General features: G+C 46.1%; 2 protein-coding genes across 4 annotated transcripts in view; both read left to right on the top strand.

The window, feature by feature from the left end:
- The window catches only part of arid2 (AT-rich interactive domain 2), a 42067-nt gene extending 35095 nt beyond the window's left edge, over nucleotides 1-6972 (top strand). For all 3 annotated transcript variants that reach the window (XM_023952211.2, XM_078942152.1, XM_078942153.1), the window contains 6 exons: nucleotides 1107-1252; nucleotides 1337-1475; nucleotides 1549-1637; nucleotides 3691-3814; nucleotides 4041-4132; nucleotides 5416-6972. In XM_023952211.2, coding sequence (XP_023807979.1) covers nucleotides 1107-1252; nucleotides 1337-1475; nucleotides 1549-1637; nucleotides 3691-3814; nucleotides 4041-4132; nucleotides 5416-5527 — 702 coding nt within the window. In that variant the 3' untranslated portion in view covers nucleotides 5528-6972. The remainder of the gene's footprint in view (nucleotides 1-1106; nucleotides 1253-1336; nucleotides 1476-1548; nucleotides 1638-3690; nucleotides 3815-4040; nucleotides 4133-5415) is intronic.
- A 2378-nt stretch (nucleotides 6973-9350) lies between these two features.
- scaf11 (SR-related CTD-associated factor 11) lies at nucleotides 9351-27451 on the top strand. Its single transcript, XM_023952350.2, has 15 exons — nucleotides 9351-9581; nucleotides 16456-16502; nucleotides 16587-16732; nucleotides 16815-16898; nucleotides 16991-17064; nucleotides 17153-17232; nucleotides 17307-17344; nucleotides 17422-17486; nucleotides 17570-17698; nucleotides 17973-18073; nucleotides 19260-21326; nucleotides 23405-23727; nucleotides 24549-24704; nucleotides 24772-24891; nucleotides 27104-27451. The coding sequence occupies exons 2-15, from the start codon at nucleotides 16484-16486 to the stop codon at nucleotides 27197-27199; spliced, it is 3498 nt and encodes a 1165-aa protein (XP_023808118.1). The 5' UTR covers nucleotides 9351-9581; nucleotides 16456-16483; the 3' UTR covers nucleotides 27200-27451.
- Nucleotides 27452-27950: the final 499 nt, after the last annotated feature.

Here is a 27950-nt window from a genome sequence, read left to right on the forward strand (position 1 = left end):
ATTCCCACCCTAACCCCTAAGTACTGTAAACTATGTAATGAGGGGCTATGTAGTGCCCTGGCTTTTAAAAGCAGTTCGGACACCGTGGTCACTCCTTTCCGGGTACGATGTCATCGATTTCACAAAGTTAAAATCTAATCCATATGAGCGTTTTGTGACGATTATTTATGAGTTCTGATGATAAAAACGTTGATGGTTTTAGAAAAGAAAATTACATTTAAATACATTTTTTTTGGTCAAAAATTATGACTCAATGCATTGTGGTCTATATTCGCCAATCTATTGGGCATCGATGCACAATTTCTAGGGGAATGGATTTTGGAATTGTAGATTTGGACAGAACTACAAAATGGCAAACAATCTTTATAGTTAGTTAGTATAGTCCAGTGAAGGAATTCGGACACCCCCCATGTAAGAACCCCCCCCCCCCGCCGCCTTTAAAAGCCTTTTCAAATGTTTTTCTGCAAATGTTCACACATTTGGAAAGTGGCAGCTGATCATTAAATGATTTTAGGGACCTTGGAGATCTTCCTATTATTCAATTATCTCGCTGCTGCCTTCCTGCCACCGGACTGCCACCAGACAACCTTGAAGTGTGCTCGGGCGCCACTGATGTGGCGCATGTGGAAAACTCGTCCAGGCGCCGTAAAAAATTCACTTTTTTTCTTAAAACCTGACTCCCGCTGCGCGGCCACCAGCCGATTCTAGCCAAGCTAATAACGTTCCTTTAGTTTGCAGAGCGTTGGCATTTTAGGATGTGTGACTGCAGTCTGTTCACGTTTTAGGTTTATGACAGAATATTGTATGTTTGATCAAATCTTCTGGTCATTTTGGTGTTTTGGCTTTTAGTGATTTGGCTGCCACAGTGTTGACAGGTCACTAGAGTTTCAGGTTAAATTCCGTCCCGTGTGTTTGGAGGTTAAGAAGGCGGGGCCAGTTAAGACCATGTGGCTCTCGCCGATACCCACCTCCCACAGAAACGCAGCTGAGAGAACAACTCGCCGCCAGCAGACGGCCCGGGTTACCTGCCAGCCGACAAGTCCTCCTGTCCCTAACAAATGACCTGAAACCCTCATCATTTTCTCTCTGTGCCCCCCACCCTGCAGCCCGCTGTTACCCCACCTCTGCCCCCCACCGCCCAGCCCACAGCAGCAGGAGACAGCAGTCCACAGCCCACAGCGCAGCAACCCCCCACAGAGCAGAGCCGGAAGCCGGGGCAGAATTTTAAGTGTCTGTGGCACTCCTGTAAACGGTACGATGCCTTTCTACCCCCGACCCCCACCCCCCCGTCAGGGCTTTTGTGGGGATCTCTGTTGATGTTCTCTTCTCGGCTCAGGTGGTTTGAGACGCCGTCGCAGGTCTTTTACCACGCCGCCACGCAGCACGGGGGCAAGGACGTCTACGGCGGGCAGTGTCAGTGGGAGGGCTGCGAACCCTTTCCCCGCCAGCGACTGTCCTTCATCACACACTTACAGGTGACCTCTTCATCCAACAGGCGGGGTTTGGCCCCATGCGATGCGGTCGCTCATGAACGCTCTGCTCTTGCAGGATAAACACTGTTCCCGGGAGGCTCTGCTGGCGGCACTGAAGCTGGAGGAGCAGCAGGCGCAGCAGAGCCCCAACCACACCTCCTCCCAGTACGTAGCTCCTTCCTTTTCTCATTCATGCTTCCAAGAAAACTTGGAAAGGATCGCAAAGAACACGCTTTTGAAATCTGTTGATTCATGCTCGACCCTTTAACGTTGGAGACGCCAACATAAAACGCGCTCTTTGACGTACCGTAACTCTCCAACCGTTTACGCAATCGACGTGATCAGCGGATTCTGACTCACTGGGCCTTTCAGTGAGCCAGAATCTATGGAGAGAAATGAGTCTCACTGGATTTGTGCGCATAGAGCCGGAAATCACCAATAAGTTCAAGAATCGATTTGATTCATCAAAGCCTGGATCTCGATTTCGATTGTTTTGATCCACTCGATTCCATTCCGTTTTGATTTTGCACAGTTTACACATTTAGACATATTGGTATAGAAATTAATTAATAATCTAAACATGTTTTGAAAACAATATTAATCTGATACAAAAAAGAAGTTCCACCAAAAATGTGCAGATCCTTCTGTTCTGCCTCTCCTGGAGGACGTTTCAGTTTTCTATCTAGGTTCCATAAAAACTTTGGAAAACTCACTGCCTGTGAGTCTGTCAATCTGTTCATTTAGTCAACAATGTACGTTTAGGTGGAGCGTTAGCACTAGCCGTCCTATGGGAAATCCCATTATACGTTAGCATCGAGCTAATGGACTTTGGTTTTACAGATTGATTAATAATTTTTATCAACCCTGCCCTACCTGTGCATCATTCTTGATTTGTATAACTCACACAATACATTTTGTGTGTAACTGTGTGTACTTGTAATTGTGTATTCACGTGTACACTCGAATATCTAAAAACTTGTTCGTACGAAACGCAATTAATGCACGCACAACTTGAAATTACAAACTATAGATTCAAAAAGGCTCCTGCGCAGACAAATCTTTAAATCGTACGCACCAGTCGCCTGACACACAAAACCGCATTAACGCACAAACCAGAGGTTGATCGGCCCTTCGACCCGCTCCACTCTTTGGGCGTTGAGGAGGACTTTGCGCTGCCTGCTGGGGAAACATCTCTGTGCTGAAGACGCTGCGGGCAATGAGGACAGACATACTTTAGTGTCGAGTGTTTTAAACTTTCATTTTTAGACTTTTAAACATTAATTATCAGGGTATATCTGTTCAAGAAAATGTGAAAATGTCAAGTTTTCACCAGATGTTGTTGACAATCTAAGTTCAAAACGGCTAATTAAAAACAACTCTGATGACCCAGCATTCTAGCAGTATGTAAACGCATCATTAACACAAAAAACTTGGAGATGTGAGGTCTCACACCTGTACTATGGGTAAACGCGGTTTTGTGTATCAGTCGACTGTGCTTTTTAAAGATTTACATGTATAGTTAGTTTTAAGCTGCTGTTATTTAAAGTTGTGTGTGTGTTTATTGTATTTTGTCACTTTTGTACAAGTTAATACACAATTACAAGTACACACAGTTACGCACATTGTATTGTATGAGTTACAAATCAAAAACTATACACACACAAATCGAAGGAGACTGTTCTTTTCTTTACAGGATTTGTGTCTGCGTAATTTTTGATAACTGTGTGTACACTCAACTACCGAAAATATGAAATACACTTTACGCACTGACAACCTGAAATTTCAGCCAACGGCTCCAACGCACAGGAATCTTTAAATTGCACGCACCAGTCGCCCGATGCACACAGAACTGCACAAATCCGATGCAAGACTCGCCACATCTCCAAGTTTGGTGTTAGACGATGTGTTTAAATGCTGCTAGAATGCTGGGTCATCAGAGTTTTCCTTACAGCCACTTTGAACTTTATTGTGAATAATTTCTAGTAAAAACTTGATATTTTTCCACTTTCTTAAACGGATGCGCCCGGATAATTAATATAAAAAACAAAACCTCTAAATACGCTTTTAAAAAAGCTCAACACTGAAGCTAGACCTCCGGCCTTAAAGGGTTAACTGGCTTTCACCAAAAGTTTCTTTTACCAGGGTTTTGGCAGTGTTTGCTTTTGATGGCATCACCTCTACGATGTTTGCTGACTTGTGTTTTTGGCGTGTTGTGAAGGACACCCCCGGTGGCCGGCAGCCCCGTGGCACAAAGGGCGCCCAAAGCAATCATCAATCACCCGAGCGCCGCTCTGATGGCGCTGCGCAGAGGCTCTCGAAACCTGGTCTTCAGGGACTTCACTGTGAGTACAGCAGACTGACCCGGTGCAGTTCTCCTGCCCTTCAGAAGGGCTTTTGGTGGTGGGTGGGGGGCAGTAAGCAGCTCAGACTCCAGTCTGGACTGACACTGGAGTAAAGAGATCTGAGCAGTTTTATGTTTTTTACATTACTGTTGACATTTACTGATGAACGTTTTTTGTCAGAATTGCTAACTCTAAACCCCTCCCTTCTCTGTCTGTGCCTCCCCAGGATGAGAAAGAGGGACCAGTGACGAAACACATTCGACTAACTGCTGCCTTAACGTTAAAGAACATCGCAAAGCACTCAGACTGCGGTCGAAAGTGAGTATAAGAGCCAAAGATACACAACTTTCGCAGAATCGCACCAGAATCCGTTTACAACCGAATGGCACCAATTTCCGTCATTGTCATTATGGATATGGACAGTAGGGGTGCTATATAAACTCATCATCCTCTCTTTCACTCTCACTCATGGTGCAGAGACTTAAGCATAGTGGGACAAAATAACTCTGCAAAACTCGGTAAAACACAGTAAAACAGCTAAACAACTAAACACATTTGGTCAAAAACCCACACTTAAACCAAAATCCGTCCAGACAGGGAAAAGAAATGGTATCCCACAATCCCTTGCGGTGCCGATCTAACAGCAGCACCAAAGTTACACCTACTTATTTGAATCAATTGAATTGAAAGTAAAATAACTATCTGAAAACTACGTGTTACTTTTTAAACTGACCTAACAAAAAAAAGATTTATCTTAACTGAAGCAAATAATTAAGTTAGATCAAAGTAAAAAAGTTTCTCTTTCCAACATCCTTATGTGGTCTTATCCCCCTCTCACGGTGGAAAAAATATTATCTGAGCTTGTTCATCCACTAAATCATCTTCAAATGGACACGCCATGCTGCTTCACCTCACTGAAAACAAACTAACCTTCAACTAAACCTGCTCCAGACCAGGTTATGTGCAGAGCATGAGTTGCTATGGCAACGTGACCTACCCTGAAACATACCTCCATTTATCTGCTTCCTTAGCCTTACAGTGGTAACTCAAATAACCTGCTTTATGGAATACCCCCATGAATCTGTTTATAAGGGAACTGCAGCAGAATCTGTTTACAAATGGACCACTCCATAGTCTGTTTATTATGAACTCAATGTTGAGACTTGATCAGCCATGTCTTGATCTCCAGGTATTCATGCAGCGACTCGTTTGATTGGTCAGATTTATTTTTATAGTGTTTGTGTTCGAGCCTCTGAACCTGATTGGTGAAGACAGTTTGATGATAGCGAAACTCAAAAATGAAAAAAATCCGCCAAAGTTGCAGGTTTGAGAAAAACTGGGATCTGGTGTAATTACCAGATTGTGAAATCCTAGAAGGATTGCTTTTGGAACTGCACCTGGTTCTTTTGTTTTCAAACCAGGTGTAACCTGGAAGTGAACAGGATGCCTAACTTCAGCAGGGTTGTTGTTTTCCTCTCACACACTAATTTGTTTGCAGCTTTTCCTTAGACGTGTCTATATGTGTAGGAATCAAAGCTGCTGGTGTGAAACTTGAGCTTTGTGGGTCCATGTCTAAAGATTTGATTCTTCTCATTTGTCAGGTTGGTGAAGAGGCACGAGACGCACCTCTCTGTTCTTGCGTTGAGTAACATGGAGGTCTCCACCACGCTCGCCAAATGCCTTTATGAACTCACACGGTCGCTGCAGGCCTGACGTGGACAGGACTCCCCCGACCGCCCTGTCGGCTCTCCCGGGAGCAGAAAAGCAGGCGACCGGTGAGCTTGTAGCAGGTCCAGGTGGCGTGGGGAGGGAGAACGGCGACGGAGCGCCCACCCCCTCCAGCCACACCCCTCCCCTCTTTGCTCCCTGTGTTCAAACCCACGCCCTCCTCCATCCACTAGCAGGAATAAGGAGAAGGAAAAAAAACGTCTTGGGGTCTTCCACCAGCTGTCCACAAGGGGGAGCTCCTCCCCAGGGACTCCACCGACAAAAGCCCCAAACACGAGCACATATGTTTACTTGGTTTCTCTTTTTTTCTTGTCATCCTGCAAACGTGTGAGCTCTGAGAGGAGCGCAGCGCGGGAGGGGGCGGGGCTACTGAAGGCGTCGGGCAGAGTTGGTTGGAGAAGGACTCAACTGGCGCAGAGATTTTTTTTTTTTTTTTTTTAGAAACCTCGGTAGCTTTGTTTTTCTTACTTGAGTCAATATATTTTCACCTATTTATTATTGAAATGAATACCATTACAATTAATGAAAAAGAATCCTGTACATATGTTGTGAATATATATATAAAGATCCTTTCATGCCGATGCAGCCACTGGAGAACTTGCTCTGTGGAGTAATAGAAGCATTACTTTGGCGAGATTTCATAAAGTAGTATGATTTTTGGTTTTCTTTTGTTTTTTATGATCCCTGGTCACTTGTATCTAATGTGATTCTATACTCAGCAGTGGATGAATGTACTTTAACTTGTAAATAATTCTGCAAAGGTACTGATGCTGTAAAGCTTAGGGAGGGGGAAACAGTTTTTTTGTGGAACTGTGACATTTTTTGTATTATAATACCTTGTAGAACTCATTTTGCTGGCTGAAAGAGTATGGAATAATATATCTCATGTCATTTTGTAGAAGAAGAAAAAAAAATTGAAGGTGTTCTCTTCCTGTCTTCAACCCTCACACACCTCCTACCCCCCCCCAACGCGCACACACACACACACACAAGTATGTATCCACTGTAAGCGTCTTGTCATCGTACGGGCACGGAGCGCGTACCAAAATTTTTTTGTATTTGTAAATTGGTTTAAATACATGGAGTTTTTATACAGGTTTTCTCCTGTGTTCTTTGCTTTACGTGCAGGTATGATATTTTCTTCACTACTTTTTTCTATCTTAATATAGTGTGGAGTTTTATTGTACTATTTTTTCATTCTTACTACCATGCCACATTCCGGCTCACGTCCTCAGACTGTCCTCTCTACCGTGTGTTGTGTAACATTTGACTGCCTGTCGTATTAGCATCTGACCGGAGCGACCTGACCATCTTCATTTCTGCGGTGTCAGTAGGATGTGTGACTATACATAGACTTAACAGTCTGTTAGAGATTGGCTTTATTTACTTTGGTGACTGTTTATAGTTTTTAAATAAAACACTGAACATTTTTGCTTCGTCTTTTCTCTCCGTTCTTGAGGTTTCTTCCTCTTTCAGGTCATCGGACTACTTTTTACGGAGAATTGACCACGTGATCGGTTCACGTGCCGCACACGCGGTCTAAACCGGGGGTTTGAAACCTGAGGCCACGTGTGGCTCTTCAGCCTCTTCGTCGCAGCTCTCTGGTTTAAAGAAAAATAAAAAGTTTATTTTTGTTTTCACAACAAACTAACCACAAAATCTGATTCAACTCGTTCACGAACATGGTACGTATCACAGCTAAAGGCTTCCTGACCACAACACTCTAGCCATCTTTTGTGGTTTTTGAGCTCTGCGACAACAGAAAACCCTTTTAAGGTCAGAAAAAAACGACCAAAAATGATTCTTGAGGTGCACTGGATAATAAAGATTTTGTATTTTTTAATAAATTCAAGGATTTTAAGGTCCTACGTAATGCTATTAAGCCGTCTAGAGTAATTATATCAATTTATAAGATCAAATGGCACACTAAAGAGCATTTTAATGAAACATGAGTCATTTTCCTACCAGGAAGTAAGACAACTAGATCTTTTTTCGCTCTTTGTGGGTGTCGCCCATTTCATGACGTCTTCCTGGAGTCGGCCAAGAAATCAAACGTGAACTTTGGGAAAGATGGACGTGCTTTTGTGAACATGAAAGCTGATCACCGCTAGCTCCACAGAGAAAGTGGGCGTGTCTGTTAGCCTGGGGGTGGAGCTGGCAGCGCAGACTCTTCCTGGAAGGGGCTGTTCCTCACTTTGTGACATCACAATGGGAGGACCCGCCTGTTTTTGTGGGGGGCGGAGGGGCTGGTGGTCAGAAATACAGCTTTGGGGATGATTTTGTGAGCAATGAAGATGAAAATACGCTTTACAGTTCAAAAAGGATCTATATTATGCTCTAAAAGCGGTTAAAATGAACTGTTTTTGACGACAGTCACCACTTTGCTGCTTGGAGGTGACATCTATGGGGTCAAATCATAATCGGCTTAAAGTGAATGAAAACCAGATTGTAAATTTGAAACAAAAAAAATGAAGGAAATATATCAGTTTACCAGATTTACTGTACACCACATCAAAGAAGGGATGACGTAGAGAGCGCCAACAATAGACGCTCTTCTGGAGCAGAAATGACGTCACCATAGCCTCTGTCATCTGATGTCAATCATGTCCCAGTAGCCAATGAGCTTAAAGCCCCACCCCAAAGCAGGGAAAGCGAAAAATCGGAATTAAAACTCTAAAATAAAAAAATTGAACTTAAAAAGGAAAGGAAACGTAGAAACAAAAGTTTTAACATACGAAAAAGCCGCTGTTACAAACATTACTTTTCATTTGTTAACAGTTTTAGGTTAATAATTTTCCTTTACAGTTTTAAAAAAATGTTTTTCAAACTTTCAATGTTTCTTTTAAGTTCAAATAGCTTTTCTCCAACATACAATTTAATTATTTCAAAAATAGATTTCCTTTATTTTTTATTTATAATCTGTTTTTTTGTGCACTTCAACCTGATGCTGGTTTGACCCCATGCACAGGGTGTCTTTTATTTTGAAATGAATACATGTCGTTCTCTTTTAAAAGTCAAACTTACAGCCCTAAATTGTCCTTAGGTGTGAGTGTGAGAGTGCATGGGTGTGTGTGTGTGGACACTCTACCCTGCGACAGATTGGCGACCTGTCCAGGTTGTCCCCTGCCTTCGCCCACAAGTGACCGGGATAGGCTCCAGCAGCCCCGTGACCCCGAAAGGGAAAAACTGACTAGAAGATGAATGAATAAATGAATGAAAAAACTTACAGCCCCAGTGCAACAAAAACTTTGAGCAATATTGGAGCCATCCAGTTAAACAGTTTTGAGATTCAGCTCAGTCGAGAAAAACAATGAAAATGGATCTTTACCATTTTCTATATCTGGAAAATAATTTATCTAAACTATAAATACAATTATCTTAGTGCCATTTTAATGCTTTCAATCAGAAATTTGGAAACACTGGAGAAGCTGCATTTTCATCTGTCCTTTTAGCCAACTGATGCTGCACTTTTTATAATTTTATATTTTAGAAGTTTTTTAATGTTTTTTATCATTATTTTTCTGCACCTTTATTTGTCCCTTTAAAATGTGCTTTTAATGACTATCATGTGTGCTCCTGGCACTGCATCTTTTACTGTATTGTGGATCTATCTATCTATCTATCTATCTATGGAGGTTTATATCAATTACAAACTATACTAATACACCTATTTCATCGATTTTTCTTAAATTAACAGATTTTTTAAATTATTATATTCAAACTCGTTAAGATCAAACTGAACTTTTTTTTTCTGGGAAAACCTCAAACTGTGGCACGCGGCATGTTCCGCGTGTTCCACCTGTTGATCTGTGGACGGAATAAATCCATTCTGCGCTTCCAGTCTGGCCCAACAGGGGGCGCCAGAGGTGCAAACTCTCAATCCGACCGCAAGACATGTGGCTGAGACTTTTTGAAAGCGACGTCCCGTTTTTAGCCCCGAACTGCTCCCAGGCACTGCGATTTCTCCTCTTTCTGTCGCGGGAGGTTTAACGCTCGGAGCCGTTCAGTCGGTGGGAAGCAGCCGCGAGCGCGCTCAGCGGTAAGTAGGCTTACTTTCGCCTTGCTAGCAGGAGCTAGCTGCTAGCAGGCTAAGCCGACGTCAGCAGGTGCTGTTGTTCAAAGCTGCTCGTTAGCTTCCAGCTACGTCCGCCGTCCAGCTAGCGAGCCTGTGACCTTCAGTGCGATCTTGTGGGGCGGCAATGAACGGATTCCCTGCCGTTCTCGTCGCCGTGGTTGGAGCGGACAGCTAGCTGTCGGCTAGCCGCTTGTATCGGGGGCTAACACAGGTTAGCCAACAACAACCGTGTTGTTAGCGTCGTGTTGGCACAGTTTTGGTGCTAATTCAGCGTCTGCCGTCCGAAGGCCGCTGCTAAAAACACCAAATAAAGCTTCGACAGCGGCGGTCTGTCCACCTCTCCCGGTTGAACGGAAACCCCGGGATTGTTTTCACCGTGTTGCGGGAAGCTAATCGGATGACTCTGCTAAAATAAAGTTGTGGTGACAGCAGGAGCTCCTTCATTCTCCCCGAAGCCCTGCAGAGGTTCAACTCCTACAAATAAGCCACTAAAGTGTGGATCACGTTAAAGCAGGTTTCTAGAGCTTTCCAGATCCATGTCAGTCTGAAGTGCTCCATGGATCCAGATCTTTAATCCTTCAGTCTGGATCCTCTGAGAGTTGCAGATCACTTTAAATTGTCTTTCTGAAGAGGTAAAATCATCTAATTACACCCTTAAATATAACTTAAAAAAACTAATTGTTTTGACTTCAGATCCATGAGACACAAAAGTAGAAACAAATATCCAGAAAAATCAGATTGTCTGATTCTTTAAGAATTTATTTGTAAGTTATGGTGGGAAAACAAGTATTTGGTCAATAACAAAAGTTCAACTCAATACTTTATATACCTTTTGTTGGCAGCAGTCAAACATTTTCTGTAAGTCTTCACAAGGTTTTCATTAACTGTTGCTGGTATTTTGGTCCATTCCTCCATGCAGATCTCCTGTAGAGCAGTGATGTTTTGGGGCTGTCGTTGGGCAACACAGACTTTCAACTCCCTCCAAAGATTTTCTATGGGGTTGAGATCTGGAGACTTGCTAGGCCAGTCCCGGACCTTGATTAGTCAATCCTTCGTTACCCAGGCAACGTGTGTTTGGGATCGTTGTCGTGCTGAAACCACCAGCCACGTTTCATCTTCAATGTCCTTGTTGATGGAAGGAGATTTTCATTCAAAATCTGACGATACATGCCCCCATTCATTCTTTACTTTACACGGATCAGTCATGCTGATCCTTTTGCTGAAAAATAGCCCCAAATCATGATCTTTCCACCCCCATGCATTACAGTTGGTCTGGTGTTCTTTGTTGCAACTCAGCATTCTTTCTCCTCCAAACATGACAAATAGAGTTCTTACCAAAAAGTTCTGTTTTGGTTTCATCTGACCACAGGACATTCTCCCAATCCTCTTCTGGATCATCCAAATGCTCTCTAGCACACCTTAGACGGCTTTAGCAGGGGGACACGTCTGGCCCTACAGGGTTTGAGTCCCTGGCGGCATTGTGTGTTACTGATGGTAGCCTCTGTTACTTTGGTCCCAGCTCTCTGCAGGTCATTCACTAGGTCCCCCGTGTGGTTCTGGGATGTTTGCTCACAGTTCTTGTGATCATTTTGACTCCCACGCGGTGAGATCTTGGGAGTAGCCCCACATGAAGGGAGATCATCAGCGGTCTTGTACGTCTTTCATTTGCTAATAATTGCTCCTACGGTTGATTTCTTTACAACAAGCTGCTTAACTATTGCAGATTCCATCTTCCCAGTCCTTAGACAGCTCTTTGGTCTTGATAATAGTGGAGTTTGGCGTGAGACTGTTTGAGGTTGTGGACAGGTGTCTTTTATATTAATGACGTGGAGGACAGAGGATCCAGACAGTTCACTTTCTCTCTGTCCGGCTGAAGGCATAGGCCCACACTTTCAGAAAGGGTTCCTTCTGCAGAGTCTACCACATCAGAGGGAACAGAATTCACCTGGTGATGGGTTTCCTGTTTTTGGTTAGACGGCTGGGATGTGTCTGGGGCTGAGTCTCAGTGGGTTAGGGACTCTGCATCTGTTGATGTGGTGAGCAGCTTTGGTCTCAGACCCCATCCCCATGTTTTCTCCCTCTTTAGCCCCTCCAGCACCACGTCAGCTCCAGTCCACAGGAAACTTGAAGAAAAATAGGATCCATTAGTTAGGATTTCACGGCACGGACAAGCTTTAATACATGCATTTATTATAAGATAATTTATGACTTATAAGTCAAAGATAAGGGAACTTACATTTGAATATTTCTCTCGTACATTAAGTATTTCAGATTAAAATCTGGGGTTTTTACTCCAAATATTATTGTGACAGTTGTTCCCACAGACCATAATAATAATTCTAAATATTTAGCAAGCGGTTGTCTAATGTTACAAGGATGCTGCTAATAAAGTTGTTCAAAGGGTGGATTTATATTTCTGATTATATTTTTAAAATGCAAGTTTTAGGTGCATTTATCCGTTGAACCTTAAAATTCAGACAAAGCTGAAATTTATATATATATATACCGTAATTTCCGGACTACAAGCCGCTACTTTTTTCCTGCGCTTACAGCCTTGCGGCTTATTCAGTGACGCGGCTAATTTATGGATTTAATTGGCGGCCGCCATGTACGTACTTTCGACCTCAGTGAATAGTTTGAATTCTCTATCTAACACCAAGCTCAAGGCATTTTTATTCAACACACCTCTAAGCAGCCAAACAGCATGGACTTGACTTCAGGTCTTAGACACTTCAGTCATGGTTCAACAAAACGAAACACGCATGCCCGGCCGCATCCCAGAATCCTTTGGGGCCATTAGACCCAACGTGCACGTGATCGCCGCTACATTATGATGAAGCTTTCAAGTTAAAAGCAATCGTTAAAAGCAGCGTAAAAAAGTCCACCGTCACCAACGGGTTTGGAAAAGCCGGTTTGCTGCGTGACGGAGAGAACAGCGCATGGAGTGAATTTACACTCCATTTACGGTTTCTAAGGAAACCGTAAAAGCGGAATTTTGCTTTGAAAAACTCACAGCCTCCGTGTGAGTTGGAGACATCTTCTCCTGCTGATTGAGCTGCAGGGCCGATGGCAGTCTGAAGGCTCCCACACGTAACAACGCACCCGCCCCTCATACACAAAACGTACAGTATTAAGTCCGATTGCTTTGCACAGAAACGATTTGCTCCATCCACCGGCGCAACGGGGACGAAGTGCTCCTCCTTGAAGCCGCCCTGGCCAGAGGTGTCGGAGTAGATAGGAAGGGGAGACAAGGAGCACGCGGGGCGGGAGCGGAGCGCAGAGGCGTCCGCGGAGTGCAGAGGCTTCTGAATTCTGACGCACGCGCCGCACTGAGGCGCGCGTATCGCACTGAGGCGCGCGCTTTTCAGTCGCCGCTGCTGTATTTTACCGGTGTGTTTTCTAACCAGTCCTGTTACTCCCATAACGCTGCTGCGACACAAGCGGAAGGAGAGCTTTTCCCGTTCACCCCTCCATGCACTGCTGCTACTTGCTCATTCTTAAACACGTACAACAGAATGGCGAGCCGGGCGTTGGCCCCGCCTTTAGCCCCTAAGACTCATGGGAAATGTGGAATCGCGGATGTAAATTTCCTCATTATAACTGAGGGATGTAATGTTGATTATATGGTTACTGTTTGTAATTTTATGTATGATACCTAGATTGTCAATAAGTAAAAAAAAAATGAAATAAAAACACCATAACTGAGGGACTTGTGAACAGAATAGAGGTCCATGCTGTTTGACAGATATCGATACACTCAAATACGTGACCCAGAGGCAAAACTGGCACCACCCACAATGTGCTAATGAATTGCACTCACTCTGGGATGCTGGGCGTGATCTGTCAGGATGACAATATCGGCTAACACATGCGCGGCTTGTACTCTGACGCGGCTTGTGTATGTATAAAAGCAGTCAAACACGTGAATATGGGTGGGTGCGGCTTGTAATCGGGTGCGCTTTGTAGTCCGGAATTTACGGTGTATATATATATATATATATATATATATATATATATATATATATATATATATATTTTTTTTTTAAAAAGGATGAAGATAAACTTAACCCTCAAAAGTTAAAGGAACCTGGAAGCTAAAAAAACCCGCCCACTTCAGCCTTGTACCGGCTGGTCTGTGAAAATCTTGTCTGTACTCCATCATAAAACTGCTCAGAGTGAAGACGGCCGTCTCCCTTTATGTCTGCTTTGAGTATGAGATGCACATTTAAATCTGTTGGTCACACGCCTGCTTCCTCTGACTGAAGAATAAAGCAGAAGACGTCTAACCCGACGCCACGTATTTCAGAGAACGAGTGAAAATGTGACAAACGGCTCCTGGTGTCATGAACTTCAGAAAGCAGTCATCAGGAGAACTTCAGAGGAATGACGGCACGTTCTGGTTTTAGGTCAACAGCACAAGTAGAAATATTTCACTGCATTAGAATCACAGTAAAAACCAAAGCAGTGTCACATCAGAGTCTATTGTTTCAGTTTCATCCAAGGCGGGGGGCTCGTTACGTCGATCGGGTGTGACGGTAGATCGCGGGCCATCAAAAAGAAATTAACAAAAAATATATGTTTACAAAAAGACCCGTCAGCAAATCCCCGTCCTCGGTGGGAAATGCGCCACTTGACACGCAGAACAGCCAGTCGAACTTCTGCTGAAACATTCGTCACTGTGTTTAGCTACACCCAGTGCACTTTCTTTTTTTTCCTTCTTTCTTCGGCCGGCCCCGCTGCGAGCCGGGGCCCCGGCGGAGGACCACTCCTGCCTGCATGAGCTTTTATTGAAGCCCGGGCCGATTCGCGTGCCTCCTCAAATGGAAGGAGACCCAGCCGTCCCGCCACGGCGCCCGCTGCCGGGTGCGTGGTTCCCGCCTGAGGGATCCGAGCCAAATCAGGCTCTTGATTGCTATTGATTCTGTGATGGGAACCTGCAAACCTGGAGTAGACTGTCTGCAGCTGCTGTGGGTGTTCGTTGTGTCACACGCCGTCGCTGTTTGATCTGCTTCAGTTTTACTGCTATTTTCATGGAGTGTGAGAAATGAAACAGAAAATCTGAAACGGAACGAGTCCACCTCATGTGGATCTGTGGTTTTACCTCCATAAGGTAAACTAACGGATCCTTCCTTAATGAGAAAAGTTTTCTTCAGCTTTTCTTCTCCCTGTATTCGTTCAGTTTTCTGCAGACTTTTAGACGCCCCCACCCCCCCATTCTGATCTGTCTGCCCGCGTCGAGCATCGATTCCCATCAGGGCAACATTTTCTTGGCTTTGTCGAGCCCCAGTTTCAGCGCAAGCGTGCAGTCGCTCTCGTCTGACACTACCAGGAGAAAAATCATTGGGTTTAGATGTCCTCTCAATGCCCTACCCGCCAATTTTATAACACAAATCCCAAACCCCACTGTGCTATACACGTCAACACACACAAGTTACACAAGTAGGTGGGACCGCTGATGTCCCCGACCCCAGTGTTTTTCAACCTTTTCTGAGCCACGGCACACTTTAACCTTAAAAAAAATCCCGCGGCACACCAGCATCCAAAAATTAAAAAAAGAGAAACTCATAGTATGTATTATATTGATCTACAGCCCCTCCACAATCTCACATGCATTTTTGAGATAATTGTTACAGAAAAAGCTGGAAACTGCAGCTGTTTTTTTCTAAAAGATGCAATAAAAGTTAAGTCAGAAGATTTAAAAACAGTTTGTGTGTTCGTTAGTTCCAAGACGTTTAACAACAGATCTCCTTTTGCGCTGTCACTCTCACAACCCAATGCATCATGGGAAATATAGTGCATAAAACGGCCGAAGATCGGTTTTCGGAGCTTCATTGTTTTGTTCACTTGTTCCACTTGTTCTGTGGAAAGCTACACCGCTAAAGACGAGCTTTAGCTGGTATTTCTGTTAGAACTGAGCGACTTTACGAGCTAAATCGGGACAAGGAAGTGAAGACTTTAAGCACTTCTGATTGGTCAGACCGATGACGTGTGATTAACCCCCCCAACACGGGACTTTTCCAAAATACAGCCGAAGGTGCAGCTGAATCGCGGTACTTCATTCTTATCAAAATGTCTTTAATATAATAAAATAAACGCAAAGAAAAGGTATTTTACGATCTTTTATATTCCTAACTCCTCAGTGTTTTATCAGGGCCTGTTTGGATGAACAGAGAGCTAAAATCCTGGAGATGGGAAATGTTTTTAGATCAGTTAATGAGGGCAATTTCCCACGGCACACTTGGCCATCTCCCACGGCACACTAGTGTGCCGCGGCACACTGGTTGAAAAACACTGCCCTACCCCAGGCCCTTGGCGGTGAGGGTCATGTCTCTTGAGTGCTGGCTTCCCAGACCTCTCTCCACGCCTGGATCACATCACGTCTGAGGTGGCTCGTTCTGGACCCCCCTGGGCATGGCAGGAGGGCTGTTCTCTGGCTGGGGCTCACGCTCTCCGTGCCCCTAAGCCCCCCTGCTCTCTGGCACCGGGGGCCCTTGTGGCCTCAAAATACAGTCTCAAATACAAAAGGGGTTTAAACAAATGTACATCTTGTAAGTCAACAGTTTCATGACCTCCTATTGAAACAGTAAAATCTGTCAACCACTGGAGGCGTGCAGCTCTGGTCTGTTTGTTCAGCTGCTGGACAGGACGAAGGTTTTAAATGAGCCTGATCCGATGCTGGTGCAGTAAAGAGAGGAAGCCTCAGAACTCCGTTTCTCTTCTTCACGTGTTCATTGTCACATGCGTTTGCGTTGAACGCTGCGGCTGCACCAGGCGGCGTCTTGGAGGGTCCGCTCGGTTGTGAAGGGAAACCCTGAGCTCTGCTGTCTCTGTGTTGCAGTGGGGATCAGGGCAGCCTGAGGCCGGACATGACCGGAGCTGGAAGCGGTAAGACTTCCCCTTTCATGACTTTTACGGTAAAGTGAGGAGGCTGTTGTAGACCGCGTCTTGTTTTCTAAAACCTGCATTCAGGTGGTCAGGGCCCTGCCGATGGGTCAGACGGCGAGGAGGCCGAGAGATGTCCCATCTGCCTGGGCGCACTGGCGGGAGGCGAGCTCGCCATGCCTGACAGCTGCTGCCATGTCTTCTGCCTCGGTTGCCTCCTCACATGGGCAGAGGTGAGGCTCAGATTCTTTTTTTTCTTCAAACAATCTCACTTTCCTTCAGTCATTTTGGGATGTTTTTCCTGGTGATCCTCAGCTGCAGGCGTCTCCCTCCTGCCCCGTGGACAGAAGACCTTTCAGCAGCGTCTGCAGATGGGACGGAAACCTCCGGCTTGTCCAGGTCAGTCTGTCTCTAGATGAAGTTACCTCGCTCAGTCTGACGGATCTCCTTGAGTTTTAATTCTAAAAGCTGAATTTGCTCCTCTGTCGAAGGTTCCTGTGAGGAAGTGGCCGATTCCAGCTGAAGCTGAGAGCTGCAGAAACCCAGAGCAGAAGATCTCTCTGAAGTGAGAATCCTTCCTGAACCATAACAAACCAAGCAGAACTTTTTACCCGTTTAGTCAAAAAAGTTTAGTTAAAAAAAATCTCTCTCAGAAACAAGCTTGCAAGAAGATTAAGGAGGCCGAAAAGGGAGAGAACCACAGCGGCTACAACAAAAGGACTCGTGAGGAAATGTAGGCACCAACCTCACCAGACGCCTCTGACTGAACTGAAGTCTGTGCTCACTTCTGTCTGTGATTCCTTTTAGGCAACGATGAAGAGCCGTCCTCACTGAGCAGGAAGAAGGTCTGCTTTCATCTCCTCTTTCTTGATCCTATGTTCCATACCATGCTGCTTACATGTCGGCCATTTTTTTTTTGCAGGTGAGGGGAACAGATTGCTGCTCGTGGGCGCCGGCCGTCTCCATCACGTCATCCTCGCAGGACATGTAAGCCGTTCAGAGGCAGCCTTTGTTTCTGCTTCCAGCACACTGAATGCTCGTCTCAGAGGCGTTTCATGCTTTTACTGTAGTGCAGATCCTGTTTGGCTGGTAGAGGACGGCCCTCATGACACTGGATCTGTGCAGTGCAAACCCCAGACTCTGCACTGTCCTTGGCTTTCTGCCTCAGCTGCTTCTGTCACTGCCCATGGCTCCTCCAGGTAATCAAACCCCTCAGTAGCATATTGTGATGGCGGCTCCTCCACCCAGCTCTAACACTTGTTCATAGAAACTGTGATGGAGCCTCAGGCGATGTTATTAGGGCTCTTTGTCATTTGCTGCGGTCTTTTGGTTCTTAAATCATCTAAAGACTTGTTCTAAAGTCACCTTTGAGCTCTTGTCATCGTTCCGCTACGCAGAAGTTCACTTTTATCAAGCTGACTTCAACAGAACTGAAATGATTGCATGGTCTCCTCGTGTTTCCTGCTTTTTAAGGGCTAGTTTTCATCAAACCAGTTGGAACAGCTCCCTGTTTCTGCCGGGGTTCATCTCGCCTCCCTCCTGCTCCAGCCCAGCGCTCCACCCGAGCCACTTCAGTGAGTTCTGTCTTCTTCCACAGTTAATTCATACAGTGATTATTCAGGATAAAGAACATTCTTTGCAAATCTTCTTTTCCTATTGCTCGCCATTGTTGATTGCTTCCTGTCAACTTCTGTTTTTTTCCTCTCGTCTCCCGACTGTTTCCGTTTGTCTCCCGACTGTTTCCGTTCGTCTCCCGACTGTTTCCTCTCGTCTCCCGACTGTTTCCGTTCGTCTCCCGACTGTTTTCTCTCGTCTCCCAACTGTTTGCTTTTCGTCTCCCGACTGTTTCCTCTCGTCTCCCGACTGTTTCCTCTCGTCTCCCGACTGTTTCCTCTCGTCTCCCGACTGTTTCCTCTCGTCTCCCGACTGTTTCCTCTCGTCTCCCGACTGTTTCCTCTCGTCTCCCGACTGTTTCCTTTTCATCTCCCGACTGTTTGCTCTCGTCTCCCGACTGTTTCCTCTCGTCTCCCGACTGTTTCCTCTCTTCTCCTGACGAAAGGAAGGTACCAGAAGTTCAACTGGAAATGTGGATTTATTGCACTTTTTTTTAATACATGCATACATGTGGCTTATCGCTGGGTTACATTACGTAAAGAACACCTGATATGTGAAAAGTAGAAATACAAATGTTTTAAGGCATCTTTCTAGAGTTTTCTCAGACAGACACTCTGGAACTAAAGCTGTGGTGTTAAAGGGTTAATGATGATGGATGATGGACCATGCAGGCCACCGTAGAAGAAAAGTACATTTTTAAAAAGTCAAACATTCCCAAAAACATTGACAGCATAACTTAGGAAAAAAAATGAAAATTTTGGAAAATGTGTTTTATTTATAACCCTTTTGCCACGTTAACGTTGGGAGTTGGGTCATCTAGACCCACTAGACAGTGCGCTGAACCTTTTTTTCTTCAATGATTTGTGATCTTCACTGGTGTCCATGGATTACATGAAATCTTTCCACCTTTATCCACCTTTGTCATGGTAGGGAGAACACGTCAATGGAAGGGTGGGGTCATTTTGACCCCACAAGATGGCACAAGGCTTCCAAAGGGCTAAGCCCTTATCGCTGTAACTATGATATTCTCTGAGCTCACAGGAGTTTCCCTGTCCATTCAGAGTCCATCCCATAATTCTAGGGTGAAAAAGCTCAGACAGCGCCATTTTTGAGTTGACTTTAAAAACAATATTTTTTCTCCTTCAGTATTTCAAGGCGTGGTCTGTGCCGTCACGCGTCCCAAAAGTGGAGAGAAGCGAGGCGGCAGATCCTCAACATCCAAAGCTCCCACCAAAGAGCCGCAGTCCTTACCCTCCAGGAGATCGGGGCGCAACAGCAAATCTCAGGAAGAGCCTCCTTCGCCAGGCCCCGCCTCCCCGCCCCAGTCCGCACCGTCAGACTCCGACTCATCCGGAAGTCAGCCGAGCAAGTCGGGGAAGGCCTCTCAGGTTCCAGCCAGGAGGAAAGGAAAACGGGTGACAAACCGCAAAGCCAGTGGCAAGAGGAAAGCCCCCACCGGAAAGAAAGCTGCTCCTGAGAGCCCCGCTGAAAGTGAGGAGGAGGAGGGTGGCGGCGGAGATGAAGGCAACAGCAGCGAGGAGGAGGAGCAGGCAGAGGAAACGAAGCAGGAGCTGCAGAGGAGCGACGCTGAAGAGCAGCAGGGTGGGTTCACCTCCGCTGAGGAGCAGGGAGGTGCAGAGTCTGTACTTAGTGACACTCAGGAACATCCAGAAGAAGGAGGTGAGGAGAACGGCTCCCAGCGCTCAAACTTGGCTCCGAACAGCCCCCTGTGCTGCTCCGAGGGCGTCCAGGAGGAGGAGGCGGCCAGCCCTGCTTCTTCTGAAGGAAAAAGCTTTGATAAAAGGAGTCCCACGCCCCCTTCGTGCTCTCCTGAAATAGACGAGGAGATGTCTCCTCAGCGTGATCCCACACCGGAGGAGGCCAAGCAGGGAGAAACATCAGAGGGGAAGCCTGGATCACAGCCCGCCTCCCCCTCTGCTGGGGGGTTGGAGGCAGAGGATCAGGACCTGGAAGAGCTTCAGAACATTGTGAAGGTTTCTGAGGACTCTGGAGGGAGCAGCTCTGAGGGAGGAGCTAAAGACAACAGCTCTGTGCTCGAGGGCGACGCCACACTCCCGAAAGACGATGCCGCCTCCGAGGACAACACGAACGTGATCCCTATGGACTGCAGCTCCCCCATGAGCGAGCACGGGAACGACTTCGTAGAGCTTCCCGCTGACTCCTCCTCCCTGCCTGCTGCAGAGCTGCAGGGCGCCAAGGAGGGCGGAGCCAAGCAGCAGGAGCAGAGGGACAGGAGCCAGGAAACCAGCAACGGCAAACGTCGCTCCCGCTTCCACTCCCCGACCTCCACTTGGTCATCTCAGAGGGAGAGCAGGAAGTCGTCGCGCTCGCGCTCCAGAGAACGGGACGGGGGCTGGCAACCGGCCCGGTCCTCTCGGGCGCGCAGCCGGGATGCTGACGGGGACAGGGAGCATTCCCGGAGGGAGCGCAGTCGGGATCGCAGCCGGGAGCGCAGTCGAGAACGCAGCCAGGAGCGCAGTCGGGAACGCAGCCGGGAGCGCAGTCGAGACCGCAGTCGGGAGCGCAGCCGCGAGCGCAGAAGGCCACGCTACAGGAGTCGGTCCCGGTCCAGATCTCGTTCAAGAACCCAATCCTACAGGCGAGCCCCCAGCCCTGACCGCCCGTCTTCCAGAGATCGCTCCCCCCAGAGGAAGGAGCACAGAGGAGGGTGGAGGTCCGGCCAAGGCGGAGAGGGCCGCAGGTATGGAGGCTCTGGGCGCGGTGAGAACGGAGTTCCTGCAGAACGTTCTCCAGACCGCTCCTCTGAGAACCCCGACTGGGTCACTGAGAGGATCAGGGCTTCCGGCTCACATCGGGAAGACCACCGGAGCGAAGGAGAGCCGCGAGGCCGGGGGGGTCGAGGAGGGTTCGGTCGGGGCTCAGGGTGGGGGGGCCGGAACTTTGGGGGCCAGCAGGACGACCCGGCGGAGAACCGCTGGCATCCCAGAAACAACTCAGGAAACAATTCAGGGAACGACGCCTACAGCCGCTTCAACGAGAACCGAGGCCGCAAAAAAGACATGGACGCCGGAGACTCGGTGCTGGACCGCTCGGGCTGGTCCTCCGCCTCCAGCTGGGCCGTCAGGAGGACGCTGCCTGCAGACGTTCAGGACTACTACTCCAAGAAGGAGAGAGGAGGAGGAGCAGGGGGCTGGAGCCGACCGGAGGAGGAGCAGCAGCCGGCAGCAGCAGGTAGGTTCTCCTCAGGCTGTCAGGAGAAGGGCTTGAATGTTTTCAGATGTTTGCATCACAAACTACTTAAATGAAAACTCTAGATATGCAGAGTGATTGTTGACATGGAGCTGGTGGTCAAATACTCCACAATTTTGTCTTTAACCTGCTTCTTGAATTTTTTTCATTCCGTGCAGTACAAGTTAGGAAATTCTCTAGATGAAATTTGTGGTTCACAATAGGGTTGTGCCGATGGACGATACCATCGTGATGGGTGAATGGCATCCCGATGGAGAGACAGCATCGTGATGCCACGCCCCCGCCACGTTGCGAGTCGACACCATAAGCCGCGGTTACATGTGCAAAATATCTTGATGGGATCAATAGTCGGATTAGAATCCAAGCGTGTACATGGTTCCAGAAAAATGTTTTCAGAATATAACAAATTTTCACATGGGTCACACTTTCGGTCGGAATAAATCATTCGCACATGCGCAGTAGGGTTTGAAAAAGTGGAAGAGGATATAAGTTCCGCCGAGCTGCTATTTTTTTTCCAAACTTTATTGAATGTAACAACACAAAACAATGTTAAACGGCGCCGGGCGGCTATATACATTGACATGTCAGCTCGGTAAAATACGAGATGATCTTCTAAACGTGCTTTTAATAATGTTACGGTTATTATGAAGCACCTGTTCGCTCATCATTTGAATTTTAATCCGTGTGGTCAGTGCTTTTTCTGAACGGAGCCAGGATTAGCAGTATGCTAACACGGGCTAACAACATTAGCTTTGGGCGGCGCTGCATCCTGGCTGCACGTAAACATGTAAGAATAACATCAGCCTTTATTTAGTCGGGACACGACTGGAAACACAAATCCGCGTGATTGTTTGAATGTTTTCTAAGGACTGAGCGACATTTCTGCTTTGAAGCTCAAACCGCTGTGTGTGCTGACGATCCGAGCTGTGCTCAGACAAACACTTTTAGACCCGGTTCTGAGTTCGGTAGCTCGTACCCCTAGAGCTGCGGGACGGAACGCAGTCTTAAATCTCCCACACATACCGCTCATACAAAGCACCCCCCCTTCCCATCAAACACAAAGCTGTAAGTCCGCGCTCCGCCGGTCCACTTGACTAGTTAAGCGTGGGAGCGGACTACTTCTTTTCTATTTTGTTTGTTACTTTTTTTGTTAAAGTTACTTCCCTCAGTTTATACTGGATCATCGTGGATGAGTCATTAGTTGGAAAATAAAATATATAAGGTAATAAAGTAAAATAACGAATAGCAATTATATAAGAACGAAAAATGTAAAAATAGCCCCCCCCCCGACAATATCATCGTCCATCCCGATGGTTGAAAGCAAACGTCGTCAACGGCCAATTTAAGGGACATCGCCCAACCCTTGTTCACAAAAACACAAGATAAGATATTATGATAGTGGTCGATTTTTGTTGTATTCTTCATCTCCTGCGGGAGAAAATAACCGTTAGAGGAAACTGCCTCCTCGTTCGTAAATCTGTGTCCAAGCAGTGAATTCTGGAACATGAGGTCATGTGACCGGTTTTGAGTAAGCTGATTGGCTGCCGCTATAATGTCTACAAACAAACAGGAGCAGATGTACATGAAACACTTTTAGATTGTGGTATTTTGTTAAAGAAAATAACTTTTATTTATTTTAAAAAATCAATGGTGACTTTTTAAAATGGTTCTTTTAAAATATAGTCTTTTATCATCTGAAAAAAGCCACCAGAACAAGTTTAGAAACACTGTTTTCACCAGAGCGATTTTACACAAGTTGTTTTTACTTGCCATCTAGGTAAAAATCGCCATGGTAACAAAGCTGTTGTTGTCTCTATTGTACATTTTTGGTTCTTCTGTTGTAAATTAGTACTAGGCTGCCCCCCCTCCTTTAATAGTCTGTAGTATTTCTGCTGATAGAAACACAGACGTCCTGAATGTGATGCAGACTCTGTAGATCTTTGTTCTCCATCATTTTTAAAATGACTTGAATGGACGTTTTGTCGTTTTCATGTTCCTGTCTAAATAATGAAGAAGGTTCGTGTTCTTCTGTCGCTAAACTCCACTAAATGTTTCTGCAGATCCTCCTAAAAGCGACGCTGCCCCGCATGGGATTCCTGGGAATGCACCTGTCCCGGTGATGAGCATGGTCCCCCCCCAGCCCCCGCAGCTCAGCGTCCTTCACTACCCCCTCCAGAGTCTGCAGGGGGCCCTGCCCGTCAGCCTGCAGCCCGCGGCGCCGTACGCCGTGCCCCCCCAGGTCCCCGTGCACCTTCACCCCGGAGTGCCGCTGCTGCAGGTCCCCGCCATGGGGGCGCAGGGACTCCCGCCTCCTCCTCCACCCCCACCACCTATACAGGCAGGGAGCCAGACAATGACGACGACTGATGGTCACACAACTCAGGTATACACACAACACAACATACAGGTACACGCACTTCACACATGCAGGTGCACACACGGCATGCATGTACACGCATAAGACATGCAGGCACACACACACAGACAATACACCTGTAGTCACATGCACAAAACACGTAGGTACACACACAGGATGCACAGGTATGCACACACACAATACAGATTCACACACACAAAACACAGATTCACACAACACAGGTATCTCACCACACGTCACAGGTACACACACAGGATGCACAGGTATGCACACACACAATACAGATTCACACACACAAAACACAGATTCACACAACACAGGTATCTCACCACACGTCACAGGTACACACACGACACGGGTGCACACACACAACACTGGTACACAAAAAAGACACACAGGTACTCGCAAAACACGCAGGTACACAAACAGGATACACAAAGGACACACACACAACACGCTGGTGTAGGCACACAACTCACACAGGCACACACAGAAATATAAGTCAGCACTGGTGTACAGGTACAGCACATTACTACACACATTACACACGGATAAACACACACCACACATTCAGTTGCACACAAATATATATACACACCCAGTCACAAAGGACCTCACAACTCTGGTACACAAACAAAAGGACACAAACAGTCACATACAGACACTCGCAAACTAACAAATACACACTTATTCACACATGCAGTCAGATGCAGTAATAAGCACTCACACACATGTGCACTAACACAACGACCCTCTGGTGTGCGTGGGTGCACACACAGAAACTCCTCCTGCAGGTCCCGTCATTGACCGACTCTCTGCATTTCCAGGTGGCCGCTGCTGTCGTAGGTTTTGGGAAAGCCGCTCCTCTCGCCACGCCGCCCAAAGGTGGAGCCGCGGTGACCCACGGCCACGTCCTGCCGTCCTCCACCACGCAGGCCGGCCAGCACAGCCGCGCCTGGGCGGACAGCTCAAAGAAGGAGAAGGTAGACCACCCATAATCCCCTGAGAGTTGGACTTCCACGCTCTGACGGCCTTTTCTTTCTACTCCAGAAACAGCAGATTCAGGAGAAAGCGATAAACGAGGTGAAGATGGCCATCAAACCTTTTTACCAAAAGAAAGAAATCACTAAGGAGGAGTACAAGGACATCGTCCGCAAAGCAGTGGATAAGGTAACTCCTTCAGCTCCAGGGGGGTATTCCAGAAAGCAGGTTATGCTAGTTACCACGGTAAGTTTGAGGCTAAGGAAGCGGATAACTTCAGCTTTCGGTTCCAAAAACCGAGGTATGTTTCAGGGTATGTCACGTTGCCATGGTAACTCATGCTCTGAACATAACCTGGTCTTGAGCAGGTTTAGTTGAAGGTTAGTTTGTTTACAGAGAGGTGAAGCAGCATGCGTGCGTGTCCATTTGAAGATGATTTAGTGCAGTGTTTTTCAACCTTTTCTGAGCCACGGCACACTTTAACCCTGACAAAAATCCCGCGGCACACCAGCATCCAAAAAAACAAACAAACAGAAATTCATGGTCTGTATTGATCGACAGCGCCCCCCCCCCCGCAATCTCACGTGGATTTGTATGATAATTGTGGCAGAAAAAGCAGGAAGTTGCGGCTGTTTTTTTCTAAGAGATGAAGACGAGCTTTAGCTGGTATATTTGTTAGAACTGAGCGACTTTATCAGCAGAATTCAGAACAAGGAAGTGAAGACTTTAACCACTTCTGATTGGTCAGACTGATGACATGTGATTAAGCCTTCAAGAATGATTGGCGGAGACAGTTAAAGGGGGGGGACTTTTCCTTACACAGTTATAGCTGCAGCTAAATCGCGGTACCGTGATTCTTATCAAAATGTCTTTAATAGAATCAAATAAACACAAAGAAAAAGTAATTTTAAGATCTTTCATATTCCTAACTACTCAGTGTTTTATCAGGGCCTGTTTGGATGAACAAAGAGCTGAAATCCTGGAGATGAAAAATGTTTTTAGATCAGTTAATGAGGGCAATTTCCCACGGCGCACTTGACCATCTCCCACGGCACACTAGTGTGCCGCGGCACACTGGTTGAAAAACACTGATTTAGTGGATGAAGAAGCTCAGATAATACTTTTTCCACCATGAGAGGCTGATAAGACCACATATGGATGTTGGAAAGAGAAACCTTTTACTTTGATTTAACTTAATTATTTGCTTTAGCTTAAAAATAACACGTAGTTATCAGACATTTATTTTCCTTTCATTCAAATTAATTAAATTAAGTAGGTGTAACTTTGGTGCTGCTGTTAGATCGGCAGCGCAAGGAATTGTTGGATACCATTCCCTTTGCCTGTCTGGACAGATTTGGATACAAGTGTAGGTTTTTTGTCTGAATATGTGTAGTTGTAGCTGTTTTACTGTGTTTTGTCTAGTTATTTTACCCTGTTGCGTTTAATACTTTCTGCACCATGAGTGAGAGGGACGAAGAGGATGATGAGTTTATTTATCACCACTAGTACAGTATGGAATAAGAACTGAAGTTACAGTCAGTCATGATAATTGAATGCATGGTATATATTGTAAATCCATACTATCATTTATTTCAATTTTATAAAAATGAGAAAATCTGCAGCATCAAACTTAGACATTTGAGAGTTCAAGAAGTACAATAGATTAATATGGAAAAAAATGTAATTGAATTGGAGTAAAATGACATTTAGATAAATATGTAAATTGGAGTTGTAAAATAATATTGAGTTGTTACCAATTGAATTCATTCATTTAAGTTGGATAGGTTTTATACATCCAACCTATCCAACTTAAATGAATATCAAAACAAATCACTTCTGCTGGTATTTCATGACACAAAAGTAATAAACCCCGCTCAGCCAGACAAGAAGGTGAATTCGTTTCAGAAAACACCAAAAACAGTTAAGACACTTAGGGATAAACCTTGAGTTTGACCCTGCTAGACACAGAGTTCCAGTTAGCTCCAGTTCCATTTTTTTTTGTCCACGCGTTTCCATTGTGACTCCAGAAATCGGTGATCCATTGAGAATGTCTTTATGTACTTGCTGTGCACGTGCATTAATCCAGGTTGACCGTAATTACGCTAACTCATATCCGGTCTTTTGGAACCGACATACCCAGAGTAAACAAGTTCAGGCAGAGTTCAGCCAGAGTTCAGGCTTAAAGTCAGGGTAGTTTAAACATGCTTCCTGGAATACCCCCCCCCCTGGATTCAGTTCTTTCCAAAGCAACTCTTTTGACCATTTAGGTCCAATTAACAGTGGAACATGGCGGTGGGAGCATCATGGTGTGGGGAACATTCTGAATAACATATTTTGACTGTTATGTCGTTTTCCTTTTGGACGCCGTGACGCCAAACCTGTTTTGTTGTTGTCGTCTCAGGTGTGTCACAGCAAAAGCGGGGAAGTGAACTCTGGGAAAGTAGCCAACCTGGTGAAGGCCTACGTGGACAAATACAAACACGCCCGCAAGAAATGACCTGCTGGCGGGCGGCCCCGCCCCCCCCACCATCCTGCTGCTCAAGTGCAATTTCCTCCTGCTGGAATTTGGCCTCCGAGCCGGAAGAGGACGGAGCGCCAGCGTTTTCTTTGATACCTTTTACTGAATGAAGATTTTTTTCTATAGATTTTCATATTTTGTTAGAAAAGAATGAGCAATCAGAAATTGTAACGCAAGAGCCCTTTATTTTGCATAGATCACATGACTTGGGGGGGGGGGGGGGGGGGGGGGGGGGGAACTACTGAAATGAAGGCGGTCCGGAGGCGCCGGCGCCCGTGGAGGTGAAGCTCTCCGGTCCGCTTCCTCCTCCCGACCGCGCGCTCCTTCATTCTAGGTTCATCACGATTCACTGATTGTAATCAGATCCCTGATTGGATGGTCGGTGGCGGCGGCGGCGAGTGCATCGGTTCCTGAATGTGTCGTCATGTTCACGAGAAACCCGAGAGAAATAAACGTGCTGCTCTTCAGTGTTTGTCAGAGGAGACGCTTTTGTTTACAGCCTCTGATTTCATGTAAACATCCAGAGCAGACTGTTTGTTTTCGGGTTTCTGCTTTTAAACGTGTGCAATGTCTGACTGAACGTTGGGCGGGGTGATGAAGCTTCCTCCTCACTAATCATCATCATCATCATCATTGATGCTTTGGGTTTAGTACTGATCAATAAAGCTGATCGATTTCCTGCTCAGCCTGTTGGACATCAGACACAGGTCCGTCTTTTCTCATGAAAAAC

The sequence above is a fragment of the Oryzias latipes genome, chromosome 23 (genome assembly GCF_053564925.1).
Source record: "Oryzias latipes strain Hd-rR chromosome 23, Olatipes_Hd-rR_3.1".
Classification (NCBI taxonomy): Eukaryota; Metazoa; Chordata; class Actinopteri; order Beloniformes; family Adrianichthyidae; genus Oryzias; species Oryzias latipes.